The 26,987-nt window shown below is 46.2% G+C and overlaps 1 protein-coding gene across 11 annotated transcripts in view; it reads left to right on the top strand.

Annotated features, from left to right (window-relative positions):
- Nucleotides 1–26,987, top strand: part of LOC127001621 (protein draper-like) — a 145,404-nt gene that overhangs the window by 74,109 nt on the left and 44,308 nt on the right. For 9 of the 11 annotated variants that reach the window (XM_050866461.1, XM_050866469.1, XM_050866468.1 and 6 more), the window contains exons 2-6: nt 17,349–17,400; nt 23,161–23,336; nt 23,819–23,945; nt 24,126–24,294; nt 24,542–24,604. In XM_050866461.1, coding sequence (XP_050722418.1) covers nt 23,215–23,336; nt 23,819–23,945; nt 24,126–24,294; nt 24,542–24,604 — 481 coding nt within the window. In that variant the 5' untranslated portion in view covers nt 17,349–17,400; nt 23,161–23,214. The remainder of the gene's footprint in view (nt 1–17,348; nt 17,401–23,160; nt 23,337–23,818; nt 23,946–24,125; nt 24,295–24,541; nt 24,605–26,987) is intronic. The other 2 variants (XM_050866462.1, XM_050866464.1) reach the window with 2 other exon arrangements.

Raw genomic sequence — 26,987 nt, 5'->3', positions numbered from 1 at the left:
GTTTGGTAAGGTTACGATTAGGTTTGGTAAGGCTAAGGAAGGTTACGAGAAGTTTTGTAAGGTTAGGGTTAGGTTAGGCTAGGTTTGGTAAGGTCCGGTTTGGTTTGGTAGGGATAGGCTAAGTTTGATATGGTTTGGTAAGGTTAGAATTAGGTTTGGTAAGGTTACGATTAGGTTTGGTAAAGTTAGACTAGGTTTGCAAGGTTACTGTTAGGTTTGGTTAAGACAACGGTTCGGTTTGGTAAGGTTACGATTAGGTTTGGTAAAGTTATAGTTTGGTTTGGTAAGGTTACTGTTAGTTTTGGTTAAGACGACGGTTCGGTTTGGTAAGGTTAAGGTTAGGTTTGATAAAGTTAGGTTAGGTTTGGTAAGATTACAGTTACGTTTGGTAAAGTTAGACTAGTTTTGGTAAGGTTAGGCTAGATTTCGTAAAGTTAGGCTAGGTTTGGTCATGGTGAGAATAGGTCAAGTTTGGCAGTTTTATGGGTTGCGTCATGTCGAGCAAGGCCGCTGCGAGTTTTAATGAAGCTTTTGTTTTCGTCCTGTTGTTCGTGTGACGCAAATGGCTATAAAAACGACCCTTATTAACTTAACCTCCTCCTCCTCCTCCTCCTCCCACGTCTTTGTGTCATGGCTGCGCGTCGCTCATGGGAAAATTATTCGTTGTAAAGAGGCGCGCTGAAGACCTGCTGATCCTACGTGACTTCCCCACCACTCCCCTGTGTGTGTGTGTGTGTGTAAAGCAGGTCCCACTGTTTTGGTTTGTGCGTGGTAAATGTTTTAACGTTGCAAGGTTGGGGAAGGAAGGTTTAGGGAGGAGGAGATGGGGTGAAGTCTGGGGGAATCTTGAGAAACGGGGGAAGGGGCAAGGTCGGTGAGGTGGGGGGGGGGGTGATTGTGTCGATTGTTGTTGCTGGAGGTGGTGGTGGTGGTGATGTTGCTGGTGGTGGTTGTGGTATTGTAGTTGGGGGGTTGTTATTGTTGTTATTGGGATTGTTTATGGTGGTTGAATGATACAGTTCACAGGTGGTTGTAAAGAACGTGGGAATTGTTATCAAACAGGAAAGGGTGGAGTTGCGATCAGGAGTGAGAGGTGGCGGGAGAGGGGAAGTGTGTGGACGCTAGAAGAGTGCGGGAGGAGGGGAGGTTGGGCAGTGGTTGAGGTTGGGGGTAGTGTGGGGGGTGGGGGCGCTGAAGTTTACAGTAAGGTCACTTTTTTAACCTTTTTTGTGAACTCTGCTCCCCTGTAAGTATATGAGATCAGCATCCCTTTGAGCCCGGCTTAGGATGCTCAATTACGAAGGATACATTTGCAACAGCACCACGTAATACATATAAAAGGTTTGATTTATTGCGTCCATTCACCGTAACTAAAGGATCAAAGGTATTGTTTAATATCTGTAAAATCAAGCAAAGTAAAAGGTACTACAGTGGCTCTATGGGTCGTATTTTAAAACATTTCGTCGCCCAAGTAGGTACACACATTTGACAAGGCTTTCATTGGAGTTTGGGTCAATTTCAGTTGTACTTTTATGGCCCTAGTGGTAGTGTGACCCTTCCGCTGTACCATGAACCTAAAAAAACACTCATTAGAAGCCGATTGATCCCCTCTTTGACCTTTCGGAATAGTTGATGTGAGAAGCCCTGTAATTCCTTCCCCTTCTGTCTCTCTCCGGCATATGACCACAGATGTTGCGCCGACTAAACAAAATTGATGTGGGACTGGGAAGCAAAAGGGTCGTACACGTTGATATTCGTCTTGCAACACAACGACGTACTATTTGCTCTTTCTCCCCCCTTTTGTACATGCTTGAATAATCAACTTCCCTTCTTGCTTCACTCTTGACTAAGCGAAATAATAAGGGTCGTATCATAAGACATTTCGCCGCCCAAGAACACATATTTGACAAGGCTTTCGTAGGAGTTGTGGGCATTTCCAGGAGTAGTTTTATGACCCTGGTGTTAGTTTGACCCTTCTTCTATACCGTGATCCTAAGGAAACACTCATTAGAACTCGACTGACCCCCTCTATAACCTTTAGAAATTGTTAATGTGAGAAGCGATAGTGTCTATAATACCAACCAAAGTGTCTTATAATATCGGCCTATGATGCAGAACGTGTCTCCCCTCAAAGCGACGATAGATGTGTAGCCTGACTGTTTTAATATATTGCCTTGTATTCGGCTGCAATCCATTCCATTATTATTTTAGATTTATTATTATGCACCCTTGACCTTATAAATATGTATCATACTCGCAGTTTGCTTTTAATAACATTGTTCGGTGCCATATGACCACTAGAGTTGCGGCGCCATGACTGGATACGCTAATCAAGCAATCAGTCAACTAATCAGTCAGCCAATCAGTCAATCCAGCAATTAATCAACTAACCAATCATTCAATCAACTAATCAATCTACCAATCAATCAATCAACCAACCAATCAATCAACCATTTAATCAACCAACTAATCAATAAACCAATCAATCAACTAATCAACCGAACAGTCAATCACCACATGAAGTAAATTTCATCTCCCTGGGGTAGTTAGCATCCCAAATGAAGGAACACCGGGGTACAGGGTGGGGGTAAGGGGGAGGGGAGAAGAGCCTGGAGGGGGAGCAGCAGGTGTGGGGGCGTGCGTGCACCTTAGAAGGTAAACAAGCCTCACCTGCCGTGTTGTTCCCGCGGCGGCCTCGTTGTAGTGGCCGACAGGTGCGCCCAACGCCTCCAGTCAGGGCTTGTGGATATTTATGAGTTATTCGATTTCCTCTCTCTCTCTCTCTCTCTCTCTCTCTCTCTCTCTCTCTCTCTCTCTCTCTCTCTCTCTCTCTCTCTCTCTCTCTCTCTCTCTCTCTCTCTCTCTCTCTCTCTCTCTCTCTCTCTCTCTCTCTCTCTCTCTCTCTCATTTATTTTCTTCTTCTTTTTCTTCTTCTTCTTTGCCTCTTCTTCTTGGGTGATGATGATGGAAGAATGAACATATACATGACTTTTTCAAACTTTTCATATATATATATATATATATATATATATATATATATATATATATATATATATATATATATATATATATATATATATATATATTTTTTTTCTGCTACAGACTTTTATTTACGTACATAGATGTGGTATACCGTACTAGCTACCTTCTAAGTTTTTCTTTTTCACTCTTTCCTTCTGTAATATGGTCTAGATTGTGTAACTTTCCATAGAATTCATCACTCATTTCTACTCTACCAAAAAAAAAGTACACATATATAGCTCACTGACGAATGCCTCTTTGTAATAGATCGAGACTGAGTTAATTAATTTCTATTGATGTGTCATTTATCTGTCAAGCAACCCTTCCCTCCCTCTCTCCCTCCCTTCCTGGCCTCCCCCGCTTCCTGTATTACTCTTCACCCCCTCCCCCCCCCCCCCCTCCCTTTATCCGCTAAACTCGTAGGTGTGATGATGCGTGGTGGACCGGGGGTGGAGTGCGGGTGTGTGGAATGAACTGGAGGTGGAGCATGTGTGTAGAGGGGAAGGTGTGTGTGGGTTTGTGGAATGTAACTGGTGGTGGAGTGAATGTGGGTGTGATAAGTGGTGGTAGAGGGTGCGTGTGTTGAGTGGTGTGGACTGGTGGTGGAGGGTGCGTGTGGAGTGGTGTGGACTAGTAACGGAGTGTGCGTGTCATGTACCGAGGATGGGTGCGCATGGACAGGGTTAAGTCGTGTTGCAGTGACAATGCGTGACGGGGTGACGGCGCGGGTTACGGATGCATAGGGAGCGGAGGGCAGGCAAGGCAGGCGGGGAGTGGCATGACAAATGGGCGACGTGTGATGTCCGGGTGTGTGTGTGTGTGGGGGGGGAGCGGGCACCTCGTTCGGAGTTGGAGATTAATGAGAAAATGGTTTACAAACAGAGCAGTGGATGAATGGCACAAGTTAAATAGTTCTGTAGCTTTATGTAGTTTGTGCCATGCCATCGAAAGTTTTAAATGGAGGTTAGATAGATGTGGAGATAGATGGGGAGGGAAGGTGTTAGATAAATCATTCTCTGGGGCTGTCACGTGTATCCTAGAGGCTGCATGCATAATCTCTTCCAGTCTCCTTGTAGTTTATCATACCATAGAAAGTTTTAGATTGAGATTAGATAGATATATAGACTAGGAGGTCAGATGTTAGATAATTCGGTCTCAGGAGGTGTCAGACTACTACTAGATATATACTAATACTAGACTCTTATTACTACTAAATATATACTAATACTAGACTCTTAATACTAGAGGCGAAACGCATGGCCTCTCTTAGTCTCCTTGTGTAATGGGAACTCCTCTTAATTTTAACGCTATTGAAAGGCGAAGTGGAGGAGGTGTTGTTAAGGGCCTTGTTTTGCTCTCTTAATTCCCCTGTAGGTCTCGGCGGCGGCGGGAACGGCCTCCAATGCGTCGCTGGGAACTGTCTCGTAATGTTCAGCGCCATCGACAGGAGGGATAACGAGGGAATTGGAGTTGCTTTAATTCCGGACTCGATTTTACAGTGTTTCGACTTGCGCTTAGTATACGACGCTTCTGTGTGTGTGTGTGTGTGTGTGTGTGTGTGTGTGTGTGTGTGTGTTGTTAATAGCACCTCTCGTTACCTCTGTGTAGCCTAGTTAATTATTCTCGGGGTCCAGTCAAGCGTGTATTGTCCGGCGTGACAGAATACAATTACTTGGTGGTCGGCCCCGCGCCCCGCCTCGCCTCCAGTCACGTCCTTCTGCGCTGGCTCCTTTCACACGCCCTCAGCCCCCAAGCCTCAACCCCTGGCTTCTGGGGACCGGGGAGGAGGGAGAGGTTGCGGCAAGGCTTACGTGCTTTACCCCAAAAACCTCTCCTCCGCGTCACCGAGAAGAAAACACAACGTAATTGAGACACTCGTTTAGTATTCACGAGATAAGTGGACGAATGCTGCGTGGCTGAAGGGGCGTTGGACATGCGGGCCCGCCAGCTGTAGTTGTGGGCGCTGTACGGTTGGCTCATACATACCACGCTATCCTTAGTAGTTGTAGTGGTATAAAAAAAATAGTAGTAGTAGTTGTAGAGTGGTATTAAGTGACGCTCAGCACGTAGTGAGTAGGAGGCACGTAACTTGAAATAAAGGCCGTGGTGGGTGCCAGTCTGGATTTTATTCACACGCACAATTGTACCCTTTTAAAAAAACTTGAGTGTGTGTGTGTGTGTGTGTGTGTGTGTGTGTGTGTGTGTGCTTTTGAGAGTGCGTGTGTATGTGTGTGTGTGCTTTTGAGTGTGTGTGTGTGTGTGTGTGTGTGTGTGTGTGTGTGTGTGTGTTTATTTATTTATTTATTCATTCAACACACGCAATCCACTACGTCGCAGGTCTGCCAGTCGACGGGACAGACACGTGGCAGCAACTTTTTTAAACTGCCTCATGAACTCTACCTTTGCCCTAACCTGATAAGTGTTTAATATACTGTTGTTGTCGGCCGGGGCTTGGGTCCGTCCGTGTGTGTCCAAATCCTGTCCATCCCTTCTTGGTTCATCCTTCCCTCAAGAGGGTTGGTTCGGGGAGCTGCCAGACACGACCATAATTATTCCTCGCAATACCTGTGACCTTGACGTTTAGAATATTTCGTTGTGAGCATACAAAGCCGTGCAGGTAGTGAGTGAAACAATATATTTTAGCGAAAATATGTGAATACTACTGGTGATAGGTGTGTTTGGGTCAGGCTCCGAAGGTTGTGGCGAGGTAGTCAGGAGGCGGGAGGGTCCAGGGTGGGCCCGTGGTCTGTTTGGCGCGGAGCATGGCCCGCGGCGGTGTCCCACTCCCACCTGGACGGGACAAAGGTCGGTAGTCTCAGACGCTTCCCACCTTCACATCATCTATTTCCTACGGCCGAAAAGGAGATCAGTCGGGTTCTCATGAGTGTGTTTTTAGGTTCACGGTACAGAACAATGATCAAACTTCCACCAGGATCATAAACTTACCCCTGGATAAGCCCAAAACTCCTATATGCTTGCGCACCGAAATGTTCAAGAATATAACCCAAAGCCAGTGCGGACGGTGGGTCTCCAAGCTCCTCGCCGCCCGCACCTGTAGCTCCACCACCTCCGCCTCTGGGGTTACACAGAGCGGGGCGGCAGCTGCGGGCCACACCTGAGACCCACATCGCTTTGTCCGACAGGTGTGGACAAGTCGGCACAACACCTGTCCACCGCCAACATGTATAGAAATCCACGGAATTGTTCTGCGTTTAGTTCGGGTTCAGGACAAGCTGTTTTCAAAGATAAAGAACACATTTGATTTTCTTTAGTAGGACTTAATACCTTTTTTATTTGGTTAATAAGAGATGGGTATTTAGGCATTTATACTTAACCGATCCTCAACACATCTGACGTCGTCCCCGTGATGATATTTACGATTTGGCTGACAGGTAAAGCGGGGCGGGTCGTGTTGGCAACAGGGCACAGCAGAAGGGCGGGGGACACAGGCGGGTATGTGCACTTTCCGGTGGTGATTATTTTATCGTTTTTTGGCGTGCGTCGTGCGTCGTGGTGCTGCTGTGCCCGGGGCTTGCCTGCTCTCCCTGCCAAGCCTGCATGCGCATGTACACCAAACTGATATTGCTGCTGATGTTCCCCTATTAATAAACATTTTATTTTACGTGGAAGGATGCAGGGTAATGGGAAAATAACAACAATAACAACAACAATATCTTAACCCCATGAATACAACTTCCACAGACTATGTTAGGTTTAGATTCCCTTTACTCGGTTTATTCGTTAGTTTATAAAAATGGTCAGCACGTAATGATAGAGACGTCACGTAAAATGTTAACCGTTTGTAAGTCACGTTCATGCTGCATTTCACGACTAACTGTTTTAGCTTCACGGATATAACTCGTTCCGCCAGACCCCCAACAACCCCCATGAGGTCTGTGTTCCGTCCCTCCCCAGCCCCGGACCCGCCTCATTCAACTCGCCTAACCTGCAATGTTTATACACCTTCGCAGCCTTCCAATTACGTACGCGGGCCATGTTTCATCGCAGTACCTCTCCCGTGACGGCCGTTAGCGTGCTGTGCGGGTGAATGAATAGCCCAGAGAAGCCTTCAATTACAGGGCGCGTAAATAATGCTGGATGACGTGGCGCCGTTGTCCCTGGTGGCGGTGGTGGTGGTGGTGGTGTTGCGGCGGCGGGGGAGACATCGGGGCGGGGCGCGACGGCCGAGAATAGCCCCGCACCTCTTTGTACCCTTGGCCTGTGTGGGCAACGATAAGTAGCTGATCGCTCTTGGCCTTGTTGTGCCTCCACGATGGCTGTGTGTGTAAATATTTTCGTTCTGGCCCAAACAGTCTTGCCTGCGCGTACACACACACACACACACACACACACACACACACACACACAAGGATGGCTTCTGGCTAAGGTTTGGTTATATAAGCGTTTGATTGGACGCTTGGCACGGGGCGGCGGTGGCGGGGGAGGCAGGCGCTTGTGTATTCGAGGAAAGCTATATAAAGAAGAAAGCCCACATATGAGTTAATGTAGAATCAAATACATATACATTAACAACATTAAATTCACAGGCACAGGCTTTCTAAATTATGCAGAGGAAAATAAAAACTTGTTAAGAGTAATCGGGGAATCTCACGGTCTAAAAGTAGGCGTGAAGGTGAATATGAGGAAAACGAAAGTAATGTTTAATAATTCTTTGGCAGGACAACAAATGATGGTCGGGAACGAAACACTTGAGAGAGTAGAGGAATACACAAATCTAGGATAACCGATTACTGCAAACCCCGCCCACGAGAAACACATCAGAAAGAGAACAGGAATGGGATGGAGTTCTTTCGGTAAACACAGTAAACAAATAGCAACCCGCCACTCGCCATGAAGAGAAAGGTGTACAATCGGTGCATCCTGCCAGTCCCAACATGCGCTGCACTAAATATTTTGGAAGAAAGTTAAGCTCAGAGAAGAATGGAGAGAGAAATGCTGGGTGTGACATGGAGAGATAGGACGCGAGCATCATGGGTAAGGGACAGACAAAAGTTATATAACGATTTCGATGACGATCATATATGCGTAGAACTGATAACAGATAGACAATGAAAGTAAAAGAGTGGCAACCCAGGTATTGTAAAATTCAGGCATTCATAAGACCTGATGAAGAGATGAAATTAGGTAGACTATTTACTCGGCCACCTCTTTGGATTCTTTTCAGGAGCAGCAAGTAGCGGGATTTTTTTATTATTGTTTCCTTTTTTTGTGCCCTTGAGCTGTCTCCTTTGTTGTAAAAAAAAAAATGAGAAAGCTGAAGAACGTTGAGAAAAGACATCCGTCCTGCAGTGGGTTAAGGCATCTGAGAGCGTAGCATTTGTATGTTAGTAAAGGTGTAAATGGTTGTGGTTTCAAGGCACTGCAGACGAGGAGTGCATTACTCTGCACATCCTGACTGCTCTTGAAGCCCAAGTGATGCCACCAACAAGTGCCAGGTATGCGAATGCTTGGGCGGAGCTGCTGGTATCCTGGCTGGCCGTGTTGTCTTGAGGAGCCACCGCTGCTCTTCCACACTATCTTATCTCACGTTGGTCTTGTTCTTGGCCTTTATCACCGTTGTCTTATCTCGCGCCGCGTATCTCTGGCGATGTCGCAGATACGGTAGACAGACGGATCCAGTCTAGCATTGGAGCTTCCCTCTGTTTACCCGCGATTACATGAGCCTCTTCAGCTCGAGGAGAGGATCCCGGTGGTAATGATGGTGTCAACAAGCTAGGTGAAGCGTCCTGACCCCCGACCCTCCATACTGATAGTCTGATAGGCAACGGGAAGGGAGGGCAAGGCTTCTGCGGGAGTGAGGAGTGTGTCCAGTTGTCGTATTCTGTTGTTGATTGTCACTCGCCAGCAACACTTGAACAGACAGGAGTCCAAATCCAGAGGCAGGAGTGGTCTTATCCATCCATCCTGAATCGCTGCTGCCTTCCACCCCTTACCCCCAACACTAGCGGTGCTTCAGGGGATTAAGGATAAGCCGGCAGTAGTTTTCGAATGCTCGGGTGATCCCAGTCCTCGGGGCGGTGAGTGGCGCTCGTTCACTGGAAGGTGTTAGTGCAGCAACCCTGAGGTTCACTACGCTGTGGACACTAACATCAAAGAGGGCCTGTTATGCCGAGAGCTGCGCGGCGTGTTAGTGTGGCTGCTTGTTGAGGGTGGTGTCACCAGCTCTCCTGATGATTACAACTACAGATGAAGAACTGAACGATGAATATTATATTCGTACCTAGAACAGGGCTCCCTTTTTCCAACAATCTAGTTTGATTATACACGGCCATATTGGAACCTTCTTGACAGAACTGCGTCCAGTGTGTCCTCCCCCCGACTCTAGTTTACACAACGGCGTAGCGGACCAGCCCGAGTGTGGGAGTCAAGCCTCCCACTACTTTGCCAAAACAATGGACGATGTTTTCATTACCGGTACCGTGTAGGGGGGAGCAGTATGCCTATTCATGTCTGCCTGGCTGCTTGTTCCTCTGACTTCCTGCTTATTTGTTAGTATCCCGAGTTAGGCGCAGCCAAAAGTGTAGCAAACAAGCTTGGCACGTCATCAGGTCGCGGGCGCCGAGTGTTGTCCTGCCAGCAAAACTTGGCTGCCGACGTCTTCCACGTGTTGCATGACGCGGAGGGGGCGCGGGGCAGGACACGGCGTCATCTGCATCAGGCCTAGACTCATCTGTTAAACCCGTGTCATCTGTCTTGTAAACCTGATTAATTGTTCTTACTCTCCTTCCTCCTTTCCTGAGAGAGAGAGAGAGAGAGAGAGAGAGAGAGAGATCAAATATAAACGACAGCTTAGTCATCCACAGACAGGCCGCTTAATCACCCACCAACAGACAGACCGACGCAGCAGCCTGGTCATCCGATGCGCGGCGTGAGGGATCAGGGCGAGGGATCGTGGGCTGTGGCGGGATCGGTGGGATTTAATACGCCTAGTACGTGAATTTAGAATAGGCGTGAAAAAAAAACGAGAGAGAGAGAGAGAGAGAGAGAGAGAGAGAGAGAGAGAAGGGGTACCTATGAGAAAGAGCATGAGCAGGGGATGAGAGCAGCGTGAGTGGAGAGGCAGCGGCAGGAGGTGTCATGTTAGTTAACCTCATTGCCGAGCGTCCGGTGCCCGCCTGGCCTCCCCTTGCTCCTGGTGGCGGTGGTGGTGGTTTTAAGCATGTACGTGGTTGTGGAGGTTCATTGTTTTTCTCTCCATGGCAAACGGGTCAAGAGTACACACAACAAAAGAAATAAACAAAACAAAAACGAAAAGAAGCCCGTAACACCATCAAGGAAACCCAGAAAGGAAGAACCCAAGTAGGACGATCAAATTCGGAGTCGTATTTTCAAACGCATTCAGCTCCCATAAGTCGTATTTTCAAACGCATTCAGCTCCCATAAGTCGTATTTTCAAACCCATTCAGCTCCCATAAGTCGTATTTTCAAACGCATTCAGCTCCCATAAGTCGTATTTTCAAACCCATTCAGCTCCCATAAGTCGTATTTTCAAACGCATTCAGCTCCCATAAGTCGTATTTTCAAACGTATTCAGCTCCCATAAGTCGTATTTTCAAACCCATTCAGCTCCCATAAGTCGTATTTTCAAACGCATTCAGCTCCCATAAGTCGTATTTTCAAACCCATTCAGCTCCCATAAGTCGTATTTTCAAACGCATTCAGCTCCCATAAGTCGTATTTTCAAACGTATTCAGCTCCCATAAGTCGTATTTTCAAACGTATTCAGCTCCCATAAGTCGTATTTTCAAACGCATTCAGCTCCCATAAGTCGTATTTTCAAACGTATTCAGCTCCCATAAGTCGTATTTTCAAGCCCATTCAGCTCCCATAAGTCGTATTTTCAAACGCATTCAGCTCCCATAAGTCGTATTTTCAAACGCATTCAGCTCCCATAAGTCGTATTTTCAAACGCATTCAGCTCCCATAAGTCGTATTTTCAAACGCATTCAGCTCCCATAAGTCGTATTTTCAAACGCATTCAGCTCCCATAAGTCGTATTTTCAAACGTATTCAGCTCCCATAAGTCGTATTTTCAAACGCATTCAGCTCCCATAAGTCGTATTTTCAAACCCATTCAGCTCCCATAAGTCGTATTTTCAAACGCATTCAGCTCCCATAAGTCGTATTTTCAAACGCATTCAGCTCCCATAAGTCGTATTTTCAAACGCATTCAGCTCCCATAAGTCGTATTTTCAAACGCATTCAGCTCCCATAAGTCGTATTTTCAAACGCATTCAGCTCCCATAAGTCGTATTTTCAAACGCATTCAGCTCCCATAAGTCGTATTTTCAAACGCATTCAGCTCCCATAAGTCGTATTTTCAAACGCATTCAGCTCCCATAAGTCGTATTTTCAAACGCAGTCAGCTCCCATAAGTCGTATTTTCAAACGTATTCAGCTCCCATAAGTCGTATTTTCAAACGCATTCAGCTCCCATAAGTCGTATTTTCAAACCCATTCAGCTCCCATAAGTCGTATTTTCAAACGCATTCAGCTCCCATAAGTCGTATTTTCAAACGTATTCAGCTCCCATAAGTCGTATTTTCAAACGTATTCAGCTCCCATAAGTCGTATTTTCAAACGTATTCAGCTCCCATAAGTCGTATTTTCAAACGCATTCAGCTCCCATAAGTCGTATTTTCAAACGCATTCAGCTCCCATAAGTCGTATTTTCAAACGTATTCAGCTCCCATAACAAGTATTTCCAACGGCCACGAAGGCGTTTAGTCGGGTTCTCATGAGTGTTTCTTAACGTTCATGGTGCAGAAGCCTTGTCAAACTATCACTAGGCGCACAAAACTACCCATGAAAATATCCACAAATGCTACGAAAGTCCTATCCAGTCTGAGTGTGTAAGCTCCGAAATAGTCGAGAATGTGGGCCGTGGTTCTCGAGGTTGTCTTCGGAGTAACTTTATTTGGCTGCCTGTTCCTTCGCTAATATCTAAAGCTGCAGCGTCATGCCTCTCTGCGCTAATATCTTCACGTTCTTCATCTACAGACTTTTGTTTACGCCAAGTTTATTCTGTCCTGGTATGGGTCTGCTTCACTTTCTCCCGGCAATTAGTGTGGATTTCTCTATTTCGTCGTCCTCCCTCCCGAAGAGCGATGCTGGTGGGATAAGGGCCCCTCCTCTCCCCTAATTTAGTTTTATTCTCAAACTGGCGGCGGGGAAGAGGAGGAGGAGGAGGAGGGGTCTGTGGGATGTAGGGGTGGGATCCATCTCTTGTGAAGTGTGTAGGCGGGATCTGTGGGGTGTGGGGGTGGGATCCATCTCTTGTGAAGTGTGTAGGTGGGATCTGTGGGGTGTGGGGGTGGGATCCACCTCTTGTGAAGTGTTTGGTGGGATCTGTGGGATGTGGGGGTGGATGTAGTGAAGTGTGTGGGTGGGGGGGGGGATCCATCTCTTGTGAAGTGTTTGGTGGGATCTGTGGGGTGTGGGGGTGGGAGCTAGTGAAGTGTGTGGGTGGGTGGGGAGGATCCATCTCTTGTGAAGTGTTTGGTGGGATCTGTGGGGTGTGGGGGAGATATCTAGTGAAGTGTGTGGGTGGGTGGGGGTGATCCATCTCTTGTGAAGTGTTTGGTGGGATCTGTGGGGTATGGGGGTGGGAGCTAGTGAAGTGTGTGGGTGGGTGGGGGGGATCCATCTCTTGTGAAGTGTGGGTTTCTCATAATGGGTGACGAAATGACTAAATCCTCCATATCCAGCGATTATTTCAGGAGGCACGGCGCACTCCTGTCCCGTGAGAGGTGGCAACCGTTGACGAGAACCAAGGGCGCTGAGTACCCGACGACCTCCCCTTCATTGAGGAAGTCGCTGTAGCCTAGACTGCCGGGCCCATTAGTGGCCTGCGTACTACCATAGGAGCAGCGACACTATCCAGAGAAGATTAATGTTCAGCCCATTCATGCTCGAGGTTAGCCCGAGAGGGGTTTCTGGGAGGCACGGTGAATGTTTAAAGGACTGTCCACATTCTAAAGCATTTCGGGGCTTGCGCACCCACATTTGGGCTTTCATAGAGGCTGTGGGTACTTTCATGGGTATTGCTATAAACGTAGTGATATGTTGACAAGATTTCTGTACCGTGAACGTGAAAACACTCACGAGAACCCGATTAATCTCCTTTGTGGCCTTTGGAAATATTTGTTGTGAGTTGAAAGCGTTTGAGACTGGACCTCTCGTGACGTGTCCACACGGCCACACCCATCATTCCCGAGACCTACGAAAGTGTGAAAGTGTACTGGTGTGTCTTGAGGCCTGTTATTAATGTTAAGTAATAGCGACATCGGCAACATGGATGGTGCTAGCGGAGAACCTCGGTGTATCGATGTATGGCGCCTCCCAGCAGGCCATTACGCGGCGGGGTGCGGCGCTACACGTGTGAAGGGAAGGGACGAGGCTGGGGAGAAGAGCAAGGGGGGGGGGGTCAGGTGTCATAATGGCTGGACTAAGATATTTTGGAAGTTGCATAAAAGTTTTGTAAATATCGAAACGCGATTGATATGAGTAAAACTTCGATTTTCAACACACACACACACACACACACACACACACACACACACACAAAGTTGTCGTGAAGTCAGGCTCATCGTGGAGGGAAGAGGCGGATATCTCTCATTAATTTTTGGTCGTCATGTTTCTCGAAATAGAACGTTCTAGCCACTTGCTGTTTTTCCTCTTTTCTAACGAAACCAACGAAGCCAAGAGTAAATCACAGCTGGATGGTCACACGTGCATCCGGTGGTGGTGGTGGTGGTGGTCGTAGTAGTAGTAGTAGTAGTAGTAGTGTAATAGTCGTAGTAATGGTAATAGTGGTAAGGAGATAAAGTAGCAATGATAATAATGTCATGGGTAGTGGTTGTGGTTGTTGTGGTAGTCGTAGTGGCAATAGTTGTATAATGAGTGTTAATAGTGGCAGCGGGGATGGGGCAGTAGGGGAGTAATATTGGTGGTGATAGTGATGGAAGCAGTGGTAATTATCATGGTGGCGATGGTGGTGGTGGACAAGAAGGCTGTAATGGTCGGAGTAATGACAGTAGTAGTAGTAGTAGTAGTAGTAGTAACAGAGGTGATATTGGGCCTTTCCATCGAATTCTAAGTAGAGGCCGATAGAAGGACAAAGGTTGGCCGAGCGTGACCCCTCCCCTTCCTCTGTGTGTGTGTGTAAGAGAGAGAGAGAGAGAGAGAGAGAGAGAGAGAGACATGAGTGGTAATGAGGGTGTGTGCGGGAGTGAATGATGGAGACCAGGAATCAGTTAAGTGGCGTGGGGACGAGAAGGCCGGGGCAATGATGGTCAGGCCTCGGGTTTGTGCTTCACCCTGTATCATCTCGTCGAGCGGGGTGGCGGGAAAGAAAATTATTCAGCGATTCATTTTCATGCCTGCTGACGAGCGCCGTGTGAATGTATGTTAATCATCAACAAAGGCGACCATATTACGGTTTGTTCGTTGCGCCCATTGTGTTTGTCTTCAGTGTCTTTGCCTTTTGTTCATTATGAAGGATGTTTATACAATACCTGGAAACCTTTCTGGCCCTCTCACCCCCCCTCCCTTGACACACACACACACACACACACACCATTCCCTTGTGTCGTTGTGACGTTACGGAGGTGGCCAGTGCCAAGGTCAGTGCCTCGTAACTTCTGCCTCCCCGAGTTCGGGATTCCAACAGTGTCCAGGCGGTGCCAAGACGTATGTTTTTTTGTTTTTGTTTTACGTGTTCGCCTATAGCGCCGGTAGGCTTTCTTCAGGGGCCTGGTGGTCGGCTCAAGCCCGTCATGGCGCAGGCAATTTTTATAGTGGCGCCATTTATTCTTGGCTCATGCTGTCCCCCGGAACTCATTCTTGATTCACTTCGACGGTTTCTTCTAGAGTCCGGGTTGATGGGTGGTCTTCAGGACAGCATATGGGTAGTCATAGGCCACTCGGCGGTGACTGAAAAATACCAGGTGGTAGCGTGAGGATTCGAACCCGCGTCGTCCAGCACGCGGTGAATGCAGGGCCCGCACGCTAACCACTCAGCCACCGTTTACCCAGGTCTGCTAGCCCGCTCGCGCCTTGGGCTCGCGCGACGTCATCAGACAATGATTCTCCGGGACATTAATTAAACTATTGCATCCTGAAACTGTCCGTAAATATCTGAATAGACAGGAACAGTAATAATTTCGTTGCCGTCACGATGGGCCGACACGTGCAGGATTAACTCTTAACCCTGGACACGTGTATACTCACGGTCTAGATAAACCGTGCGTGCACCTTTGCGTGTACTTGTCCAGTGTCCTACACCTGGCGTGAATGAATGCTCCTCGGCGTGGTTCCTTCATCTCATTGCGTCGTAATTGGTTTAGGCTTTGTGTAGTTTATATTTAGATTATTTCTGCGCGAGGGAAGTCGAGTCGTGGCCATGGAGTCGAGGCGTGTGTGCCGCGGGCTTCCCGGACACCTCGCCTCGGAGCTTTGTCTGGCGTCACCGATCACTAGTATCTGGAAAAGGAAGTCTAGACAATATTACAAAAAAAAATATTTGAAGTAGAAGCTGTAACTGGTTGCACTGACCCTTGCAAATGTATATTTAATTATTAAACTGCCCGTGTTGTTCAAAGTATTGATGGACAGCTACATATATATAAGCTCCGGTTTCCCTGACAACCATTGTGTGGTGGCGCCTCACAAACCCAGGCATCGAGCTGTCTGGCCGACCTGTAATACGCAGACTTTGTGACCAATGAGATCGTGACCCGTGTATGTCTTGGCGCCAGGTTGACTGCACGCACCACACGCTGCAGCTCTTCAGGGGTGTACGCCACACGCCTTTGTTGTTGCTATAGTCACGCGAAAGACACTGTTGGGACAATACTGTACGGCACCCAGGGCTTTCGAACTTCATGCGACCAAGTTTTATTTTAAGGATTTCCGAAACGACTCTGTGGAGCTTCTTGACAGTGCTAGCAGGTGCGTGCCTCTCGCTGTCGGGTTATTAGTTATCTACTTGTAAAGTGGCGAGCCTGTGAGGGTGTGCCGCGGCCGGTGCTTTGAAGACTGCTGCTGCCGGGAGAACACGGTCATCTTTGTGTAGTCATTGGTATAACTTGCCTCCGTCTTGTCAAACCTGTGTGGTGTGATGATTTACGTAATGTGGGTCTTCGTCATTCGATGAGGGTGATGTGGAGTGATGGGTTCTAATAGAGAAGATATTTATTAAGCCTAGCGGCACCTGTATCTCAGTCCCCCCACCCACCACCTCTCTTGACATCCTCTCTTTTTTTTCTTTCTTTTTTCCTTTTCTTTTTTTTCTTTTTTTTTCCTCGCTCGATAATCTCCAACCACGACACGCACCTTCATTGCTATATTTCTTAAACAGTATTTTTTTTAGCTTCCCTCTCTTCCACTCTCGCGCCTTTTCTCATTCTTTCATCTTTTCATTCTGTCCCTTCGTCCCTTCCCACCTTGGCATAAACACCTCTATTAGGCCTACCGTCTGTGGTTGTCAAAGACATATATTTCCCCTGTCGTCATCATCCGATAGTGCCACTCTCAAGGTTCGTTTTGTCATGATTTAGGTGACAGGTGCCACTGACGCCCACGGCCACGCTGGGAGTTAGGGGCGTGGGCGTGCGGCGGCGCTTAATCCCAAATGTCCGTCAGTCTTGGGGATCCGGCGCAGCAGCCCCGCCTGATGTCCTTCCGAGCGTCGCTTGCTGTGGCAAAGTCACTGGAGTGTCAAGGGCTTGCGGTGCATCGTAAAGCGGAGCCTCCGCGATATTAAATGGATTTGATTTGAGTTGCTGACGACTGACCCTGTAATAATCTCTGGAACAACACTGCCGCTCCTTCTGTAGTGCCTCCAGCTGCCCTGAGTGAGACCTCGTTAAAGTAAGACGAAAGGAATTTAAACATCACTGCCACCATCACCACCGCATGCCCTCTCCTCTTCGCTGCAGTGCCAGGACTGATACACTGACCTTTTCATGGCAACAAAGTCTCGCTGAGCCCGTTCTTACACGGTGAGCCAAGCCGTGGGTGAGGCGTAAAGGGCTAGCCGCATCCAGCCGTGCCAAGGCGCAGCTTCCGCTGCCTTCCTCTCCCGCTAATATTAAACCATATTTAATAACTTGTTAACCTGACGACGAGTTCTGATTTCAAAGAAGAAATGTGACTTTTCAATAGTAGTCACATCCTGAACGGGTGTATTCGTATGTTTATATCATTTATCATTTATACAGGACATACATGTGAATGCGTGTTGCTTGTTGGTTGGCAGTGAAAACAGTGACTTGTCCTGACGGCTGTTTCTCTTCTCTCGCCAGGTTCCAGTGAGGGACTTGAAGCCGCGCATGGATCTGTGACTCCCCGCCCTTGGTGAGTGTGTGTGTGTGTGTGTGTGGATGCTTGCGTGCGTGCGAGAGATCATTTTTGTCACTAAGCCTGAAATTCCCCATTGAAGCAGTAGCCTAAGTGGGGCACCCACCGCATGTACGCGTGAAAGGCATACAATAAAAAGAAAGCTCCCTGGTAACTCAGCGAACATGATTAACCTGGTAATGACCTCGGTCCTCTTGCATCCCCGCACACACCTGGATGGCTCACCCAGCCCACTCCCCCCCCTATATACACACACCAGTTTCAGCAACCCATCACAATGATTTGTAAACAATCACGGACTGACCACACCCGCCCAGGATTGAGTCTTGCCGGGCCGAAGGGTCAGCACTTGGAAGTGGTGAACACGGACTCGTGGGTTCACGCCTTGCCGTCGGCTAACCCTTCTTTAGATATTGGGCTAACCTTTAAATAACGCCTTGGGTCGCAGAAGATCACACAATTCGAATTTAATGAAATGGAGCATCGGAGGGAGCCTGAGGAGCACTGAGAGGGTCGGTAATGTTAGGGAAATGGTATGTGCCTAACCAGACCCTAAAGAACTTAGGACCTTTTCTTGACAGTTTTACCTATTGCCTACAGACACATTGCCCTTGCCTCCACTCACGCTCTAGTTACCCTGCGTTCCTGGACACCGCCAAGCCGCAACTCTGCCACCCTGCTGCCCTTCCCCCGTCTTGCCACGCGGAAGAATGACTTCTGTTGTTGTAAAATATGGAATTGAGAAGATTGGTTGGCTGCCATGTTTTGACACGTGTGATGCTAGTATTGCTATTATTAAACAACACTGACCATCAAGAGAGGTGGTGGATATTTTTTACCTTTCATTAGAATTATCAACAATGAATGGTACCTGATATATCTTGCGGGTCTTAATGTTTGGTGATGTTTTCCTTCCCTGGAATGCAAGCGATACTTCCTGCTTCAAGACCTTTCTAGTTCTCAAAAAGTTGCCTCAGAAGTCAGGGTCACTCGCTTGACTTTCAATGGCAGCAAGACAGACATTTAATTGTGGAGGAGCTTAGAGGTTCATAATATATATTGCAGATCATATGTACAATGGCAACATTTTTACCCCCCCCCCCCGTCTGCATGCGATCCTTCCTTCTTCAAAATTACTCGAGGTCTCAGAAAGTTGTGTCAGAACTCAAAAGTCAGAGATCAGTGAGGTGTGACCGCCCGCCGGCACCACACGGCTTCCGGGCTCGTCAGGAAATGCGGCAGCGCGGCATCAAGGCTGGGCTTGGCTGGGCACCGCCTCTAATAAGTACAGCAACTTTTTCCGTTTCCGCAAGATAGTGTAAGGTGGGGTAAGATGCCCCCCAAGGGTGAAAGGCCCCCCCTTGGTTTTGTCTTTCTTTCTTTTCTCAACCAGTCACATGATCAAGTAGGCAACGCCAACTCTCTGTTCTCACAGGAACTACTGGAGTAAACAATGGACATTTGCTCTGGCCACAAGGGGACATTTCTTCTTTTTGACTAATTTCTTGTAAGTTTTCAGTGATTTTAATGATACCTAATTAACGACAAAGAACTTTAGAGTTAGCCTGATGGCTATGGATACTTGCTCTTAGATGTCTAGACCATATTGCATGTGATTATACTCTGCCTACTTACTTGTAGGAAAGATGGTGACATTTTGTGTATATATGAGTTGCCAGGGTAAGAGGCTCCCTGTGCCTTTGGGGTAAGTTGCCCACAGGGAGGCCTTTTACCGCATTATCAGCAAATTGGCAAATGGCCTTGTTTTTTTTGTGTGGGGAATTATTTGCTAATAGCTGACCTTCAGAAAAATGGGTCCAATGTCGGGGTTGTAGAAATTGGCCACATACAGAATGTACAACTGGAGTAGGCCTAGATCTATACGTATGTCAAAACTGCGAGTCTGATTAGGCATTACAGTATTGCTATAAAGTATAAATAGAATTTGTTGAAGTTTTTGAAAGGCATCCATAAGTGAACACTTTTGAGTTTGAGACTATAAGGAAGTTGGTGTTTTTAACTGTTTCAGATATCAATATTCAACAGAAAGGACATATTTTTATCAAATTAGTTGAATATTTAGTTCCATATATTTTTCATGAAAGTAGATGTCCCTTTTGTTACAAAAATTCAGAAGAAAGGGAATCTAGTCTAATATTACTAGTCTAAAAGAAGGGGATACCTTTTAGAAAATTAATTAATTGTTTAGTTTTACATTCTGTTCATTAGGAGACACAAATTTGATTGTGTTTCTATATTTCACATCGAGAGATTTATAGGGTATAGTTTTCAAAAAAGGGAATAAATATTATATTATAATGTGAAAAACTATTTTCCTTATGTTTCTGTTAGTTTTATCATTGTAAGCCAGAGAGGGGTAAAAGGCCTACCCAGTGGGCGTTTTACCCCACATGCGGGGTAAGAAGCCCCCTTTATTATTATTTTTTTAAATTGTCATTATAATAAGGTGTAAATCATAATGAATGGATATAATATATACCATAGATAGGCCTTAGCCTAAGCTTTCAACAGAACTTTTTTTTTTAAATTCTATTACAAAAAATGTGGCTACAACAGGCAATCTCTCTTAAGGGGGGCAACATACCCGACCTTACCCTACCCAGCTGCTGTGGTGCACCTCCCGTGAAACACTACACAGAATGTCCGTAGATTTCAACCAATGAGAAGGATAACATGCCTCTAAGTCTATTCATAGCTAAGGATAAACCCGGACAAGGACAGCATGAATTCGGTCACATGTCGAAGTAGGCAGCCAAGGGCATTGACCTCCGGCGCCAGCGAGCGAACGAAGAAATAATCTGACCGAAAACCAGAGAAGATTGATGCTGGGAACTGTAGGCTACATAAATGGCGCATGTTTTAATCAATTTTCATATATCTTTACACTCTGGGATAAGTTTTACTTTCATGGCAGACTGTAACACGCGAGGAAGCCACACAAGCTTCGTCTTCCACCTCGCAACCCGCGTCGTGAATGTAGGCCGCAGGGCTCACTCCGGCTGTGCGGGGGCGGGGAGGGGAGAGGGGTCGGGGAGCCAACCAGTCTACGGTTTGGTACAGATAATTTGACCGTTTTGTCATCGCAGCGCCGAGAACGTTGCCACACTACCCACTCAAAAAAAAAAAAATCGTTTTCTTTCTAGTTGCCAGTCGCGCAGCGAAACTGATTTTCTCTAAATCGCATGAATCTATTTTGCAATTAATTTATCACTGCCCCGCCCTACTGCCCGTTCGTCTGTACGCCGCCCTGGAATCGAACTCGTGAGTTAGGACGCCTCAGGTTGTGAGCAGAGCGCGCTAACCACTGCAGTACGAAGCTGTGTGTGTGTGTGTGTGTCATAATTCATAATACAGATCTGTTATTTACTAATTTTCTACTTTGAATCACTTTCTAATGTATCCCTACTATTTCTCTCTCTCTCTCTCTCTCTCTCTCTCTCTCTCTCTCTCTCTCTCTCTCTCTCTCTCTCTCTCTCACACACACACACACACACACACACATGGCGCCGCTTAAGTCTCCGGCCACTCGGCGCGGACACACGCTAGGCTTGACGGAAATGCTTCCAGGCTCTTGTGGCAGCGGCGAGACAGAGCCGCGTTGAGGTGGGAGGAAGAAGTAGGTGTGCGTGGGCGTGCAGGCAGAGAGGGTGTCACTACGCCGCGCTCCCTCCCTCCTTCTTTCCTCGGCCACAGTCATTGCACATTTCTATCACGCACTTTTTGTCCTTCAATGATTCTCGTGGCGACAGGGTGGAGTGAGCTCAGCGGCCCCGGACACTGAAGGGAGTCTGTTTCTGCCTTACCTGCCAAACACCGGAATCGTGCCCATGTTGCATTAGTAAATTTATTTATTTATGTGTATTTTAGGGGGGGAGTTATTCGCTGGCTCATATGGCACTTTTTCCAGCAGTGCCTGAAGCGCAGTGGCGTTGAGCCCCCAACACTCCACACTCCACGCGCGGGCTGCGTTAGCGTTGTTTTATGGTGGCGGGCGTGGGTGCCGCTCTGCGAACGAAGAACTTGATTTCACTACAACACTTTTCAGTAATGTACAGAATTAAGGTTACTAAGAGTACACTCATCGCATTTAGGTTCAACCCCTTATTTTCGTTTTTTTTTTTTTTTTTTTTTTTGGGGGGGGGGCATCAACAGCCATGCAGGTAGTGGAACACTTCATATCTACGTAGGAAAACTTAATATTTATCTGCCGTTGGCCTGGCGCCTCTCCTCTCGCCTCATGAAACACGCATAACACAAAGCCAATCCCAGTGTAAGCACCACCAACTTCATGGAGGGCGACATGGGCCAAGGCAACAAACGCATTACAGTACTGCTCATAAAACTGACATAGTTAGGCTTGGGCATCTCATAAAACTGACATAGTTAGGCTTGGGCATTGGAGGCCATAGTCCCCACTGTTTGATGAATAGCCCGGATCTCCAATAGCTCTATTTCAAATTTAAGAATAGCTCCTGCTGGGGCCAACAAAATTCTAACTGATAGATCTCGTACGGAAAAGTCGGTTTGATCCCTTCCGGTTTGATCCCTTCCGGTTCACGGTCCTGTCACGTATTCACGGCCACTCGCCACTCCGATGAAAATATAAAGATTATTGGCCTGGGCTGTGCCCAGATTTTTCAAGAACCTAAATACACCCCTGGTGCTGTTACCGTTGAAGGTCCCTCGTTGTTACAGAGGTGGCGGCTCCGTGGCACTATGTCACCGTGTTGACTCGTGTGTGTGCAAGGAAAGAGTTCACACCTCCCATGTACATTTTCTCCTCAGCAGGACTTCTGGCTTATGGATTACTCACTGTCTTGGAGTCGTGAGTGTCACCGCAAGCGAAAGCAACTCGTACACACCTTTTTCTGATGTTTGAAAAAAAAATAATGTAGGGTGAAAACGAGTTTTTAAGGCGCAGAACAATAAGTTGAGTGCGCCGCGGCGTCCTTGAAGCAAGGGTCAGGGAAGTGTGTGTGTGTGTGTGTGTGTGTGTGTGTGTGTGTGTGTGTGTGTGTGTGTGTGTGTGTGTGTGTGTGTGTGTGTACCCTTTGTTCTTGTTTAAACCACAACAGGGGCGTGAAGGGGTTAATAAAAAAAAATAAAGACTAATATGATGTGTGTGTGTGTGTGTGTGTGTTACCTATTTGTACTTACCTATTTGTAGTCTACCGGGCCCGAGCTAAGCTCTGATAGCCCTGTCTACATATCTACATTCATCCAGCATCTCCTTCATTTGTTGGACATTGCTCTCCTCCACCACCTCTTCCCGCAAGCTGTTCCATGTGTTAACACTTCTATGTGGAAAACTATACTTTTTCAAATCACTCAAACAGGTTCCTTTTCTGGGGTTCTTTCCATGTCCTCTCAGACATTGCGTTCGCACAGTTGAGAAAAGATCATCTCTATCCACCTCATCAAACTTATTTACCAACTTGTAGCTACAGCGTGATCAGATCTTTTCTTTCCCTTCTTTGTTCCAGTGTCGTCAATTCCATCTCCTTCAATCTGTCTTCATACGTGTGTGTGTGTGTGTGTGTCAGTTTAAACTACTCCCTATGCTTGTAAAGTCATATGATGAGTGTCACACTTGTTTCCGTCATACTCAGTTCAAGCACTCAATTTAAGGAAGGATGAACAGCATCCACCTTTAGAGTTTTCAAACGAAGTTCAGGAGTTCAACTGTTGATAATTGGACAACAGTTCAGAGGGAAGTAAATCAGACTTATGTTGCAGGGGCATCAGATGATGGCGTGAGGATAGGCATCGCACACCACCACCACCACCAAGATGGCGGGGAGGATATGGGTGGTGTGGGCGGTTTGGGCGGCGGTGGTGGGAGCAGCAACCTGGGCGCCCATAGTCAGGGCCACAGCCCTCAGAGGACCAAATGTTTGCAATAAGCAAGAGACGTAAGTATCCAGGCTGTCTTACCACATGCATGTAATGAAGAGGTTTGGTCCCAGAATTTTCCATGTTTTTTTTCTGCCCATGCGGAGGGATCTGACACTGGGCAGCACTTTGGCCTTCAAGGATGGAGCATCACAACAATACCAATACCTGTTTCACCTGTTATTGTTTTATGTTTTGTTTCTTCTTTATCATGAAAATAATTATGACTAAGTTTATAGTATATAAAACTGACTGTTTCTGAATACCTGCATGCAGTTTATTGAACCATCCCTCTTATAAAATTCTTTTCAACACCATCAAGTCAGTATATGTATATGTGGCTAAATAATTCCTAAGGAATTAATAGTTAGAAATATTGAATCTTATGTGATTATTTCTTACTTTTTATCATTCTCATAGGGTTTTTTTTTTGGGGGGGGGGGAGGGATATACCCCAAGGGAGGAAGGCAGTGCTCATATTTAACAAATCTTCTTCCTACAGGTACACAAGCTTTGTGAATGTTTCTTACTCCAAAGCTTACCAAGTTCGGACGTACACATTCTGCCTAAGTCTTCCACCCAAATGCTCCAAGTACAAGATAGCTTACAAGACGTCATTTAAAAGACAGGTACTATACTCTTGCAGCAAATGAAGTTTGTACATATCCACACACAAAAAAAACATGCTAAAATTTGCTCTAGGTATGATTCTAGTGTAGAGCATAATACAATATAGTGCACAGAACTAAAGTATGAGTGACTGACTTTGGATGAAAATCAGCATCACTTTACACGAGTCCTCCTTACAGAGTCAGACCAAAACAAGGACGGTCAACGTGTGCTGCTCGGGATACACCAGAGTGCCAGCTGAGGACAGGTGTATGCCCATCTGCTCTCAAGACTGCATACATGGAATCTGCATCAAGCCAGATGAGTGCCGGTGTGAGGCTGGTTACTCGGGGCCCAGCTGTAACATAAGTAAGCATCTTTGTATTACATCTTCTTCAATACTAATCACATACAATATTGATTACAGTTATCAACTGGTTGTCCCCTTTTGAAGGGAATATGAATTATCAGATTGTTTTTGTAGGTATATTATGCATCTAATTTCAGCAGTTTTGGAAACTTAATTTTGCACTGTTATATACAAGCAATTTCCTGTCATTGCTTTTAAAAAGTTTTCTTATGAACCAAAAAGATATTGATTGCCTTTGACTTATAGGTGAGTTGGTGGTGTCTGGTAATGACTCCCTCAAAGATGACACTCGCCTCGTTTATAAATTGTGTGAGTAACATCAAAACGTCCCACCACCATGGTTTCAAAACGGTTTTTGCTTCAAGAAACTAATCTAGCAAGTGATAACTTTCCTATTATCAAACTGCATGAGTGTAACTTTTACTGCAGCCAAAAATGAAAATTAATTCCACAGAATCAAGTAAATGGGGAAGTTTGGCTGCCATCTGAGCTGAACTATTCAAGCAACACATGATTTCAATTCAGCTACTAAAACAAACATGTGTATTACTTTGAGCAGCCAGGGAGCTCTGACCTGTGATAGCACCCTTGATTTTGGTCTCTTAATTTTGAATCATCTTTTACACAACACCAGCAGGCAATCACAACACTTCAATTAATTGTTTTAAAAAGGATCTCAATGACTCCTCAAACCATAGTGTGATTACAAAACACCATATTTGTATCTAATAAATCATAAAAGATTCAGGGACTGTATGCTGCAGGTTGTGATGTGTTGCATTTTACTTGAGTAAATGAAAAAAATATTACCCAATGGAGTCTGATAGATCACTGTCCTCTATTACTCTTACAATCAAAAACTGTGATCTCTTACCATTACTTTAAAAGCCCAACAATAGTCCATCACTGATACTTATTTTACTCTTACCCCATGTTTGACTGGAAACATGGTAGGTAGTCTGTCATGGCAATCAAAAGATTTAAGAATTAGTTGAGATACAACACTATGAACAAAATGAAGCCAGGTCTTGCCTTATCAAGTAGCCTTGACAACAGAAAAAAAGTTGGAAGAAATTCAGGTAAATCCTTCCAGCTAATGGTAAAGTTTAAGTCAATTGCTACCTTGCTGTTAAAATGACAGGTGAATCTAAGTTGTTATTTGTGAAAGATAAAGTTACACTCATGCTATGATAACTCTGGAACTAGGTGGTTTAGTGACTAACAGCTGGGAGGACAAGGTGTTGGTGGTGGTGTGGGAGCAAGGGCTTACGGACAGCATGACAGCACTGAGGAACCTTTCACCTCACAGGACTTACATTCATCAAATCTAAATGGCAAAGCATTTTCAAGATATTTAATGGAAAACTTTGACATAATATAAGCAATGAAATCCGAGTGTCAAATTTTGTGATAAATCCACTCATAGTTGAAAAAGAATATGCATGAAACATACTGACATATTTCTTATTTGGGCCACTACTTGCATACGCCTAGTAAAATAAATTTAACTTCCTAAAATTTTATTGGTAAATTGTAGATTTGTATTTTTCCTGATATGGGTTGGTATTTTCAAAGAAAAATTCATTTGGTAACTCACAGTGTTTAACTTGTTGGTAAATATGTCCCCTCATCAGACCATGAAAGTTACTCGTATTACATTTTGCTGTTGTCTTTGTGGAAACTCATGGTGTCCTTTGCTTTCCTTGGCAAACAGAAATGAGAGGTAAGTATTGGGTGGAGAGCCTGCGGTGCATCTTAAGGCCCAGTCACACTGGCTCTACGACCTACTGCCGACCTCCAGCGACCTGCAGGTCGCGGGAGGTCTTACATGGTCGACGATTGGTTGTGCATGCGATCGTCATGTGTCTCCGTCTGCCCTGCGACCGATGCAGGTTTTAGGTCATGCTCTAAAACCTCCAGCCGACCTCTCAGGTCGCTGCCAATCGTAAAAAAAGGTTGCCGTCCGGTGGCTGAATGGACTGCGTCTGGACGGCAATCGGACTGCCACCGGTGGCCGACAGGTGACCATTAACTGTTGAACGGTGACCGGATGGCAAGCGGACGCCGTCTGGTTGCCGTCAGATAGTAGGAGTTCGCTGATGTTCGCCGTCCACTTTTCATCTGTCATTGCCCGTGGTCGACGTCCGGCCTTCCACCACATGGCAAGTTGTGTGGCGACCGGTGGTAGATCAAACCACGCTTGCCCGGAAATGAGGTACATTCCTGAGCAGTGACGTCCCACGCCCCTCAGCCCGCCCAAGCTCCGTCCCAACTCAACCTGCTCCACAGGTCAAGCACACGGGCAAATGTGTATGGGTCACCTCTGCCTAACCAAAATAAATTATTGCAGGACATGATGTGCACAGCAGTAACAATGAGTGTATAGAGCTAATGGCTTTTATCCATTTAAAAAAGAACTGTTAATTTCATCTTCTACTCTGCCCAGGGTGATGGAAATGCATTAGAACGAATATAATGTTACATACATACTAACAACAGGTTAAACCAAGATTGCTTGGAGCAATTTTTGCATGTCTGCGGCACATAGGGGGCGGGGGTGGGTCACAAATATCCGTCTTTTGCTGCAGTGAAGCACAGAATACTTTCATTACCTTTATAAGTAACTATTTTTTTTACAAATAATTTACAGAAATAAGAATGAGAAATGTGTAATATAACTGGGTGAAAATAT

This window comes from Eriocheir sinensis, chromosome 21 (assembly GCF_024679095.1).
Source record: "Eriocheir sinensis breed Jianghai 21 chromosome 21, ASM2467909v1, whole genome shotgun sequence".
NCBI classification, from domain to species: Eukaryota; Metazoa; Arthropoda; class Malacostraca; order Decapoda; family Varunidae; genus Eriocheir; species Eriocheir sinensis.
This window is presented reverse-complemented; position numbering and strand designations above follow the sequence as displayed.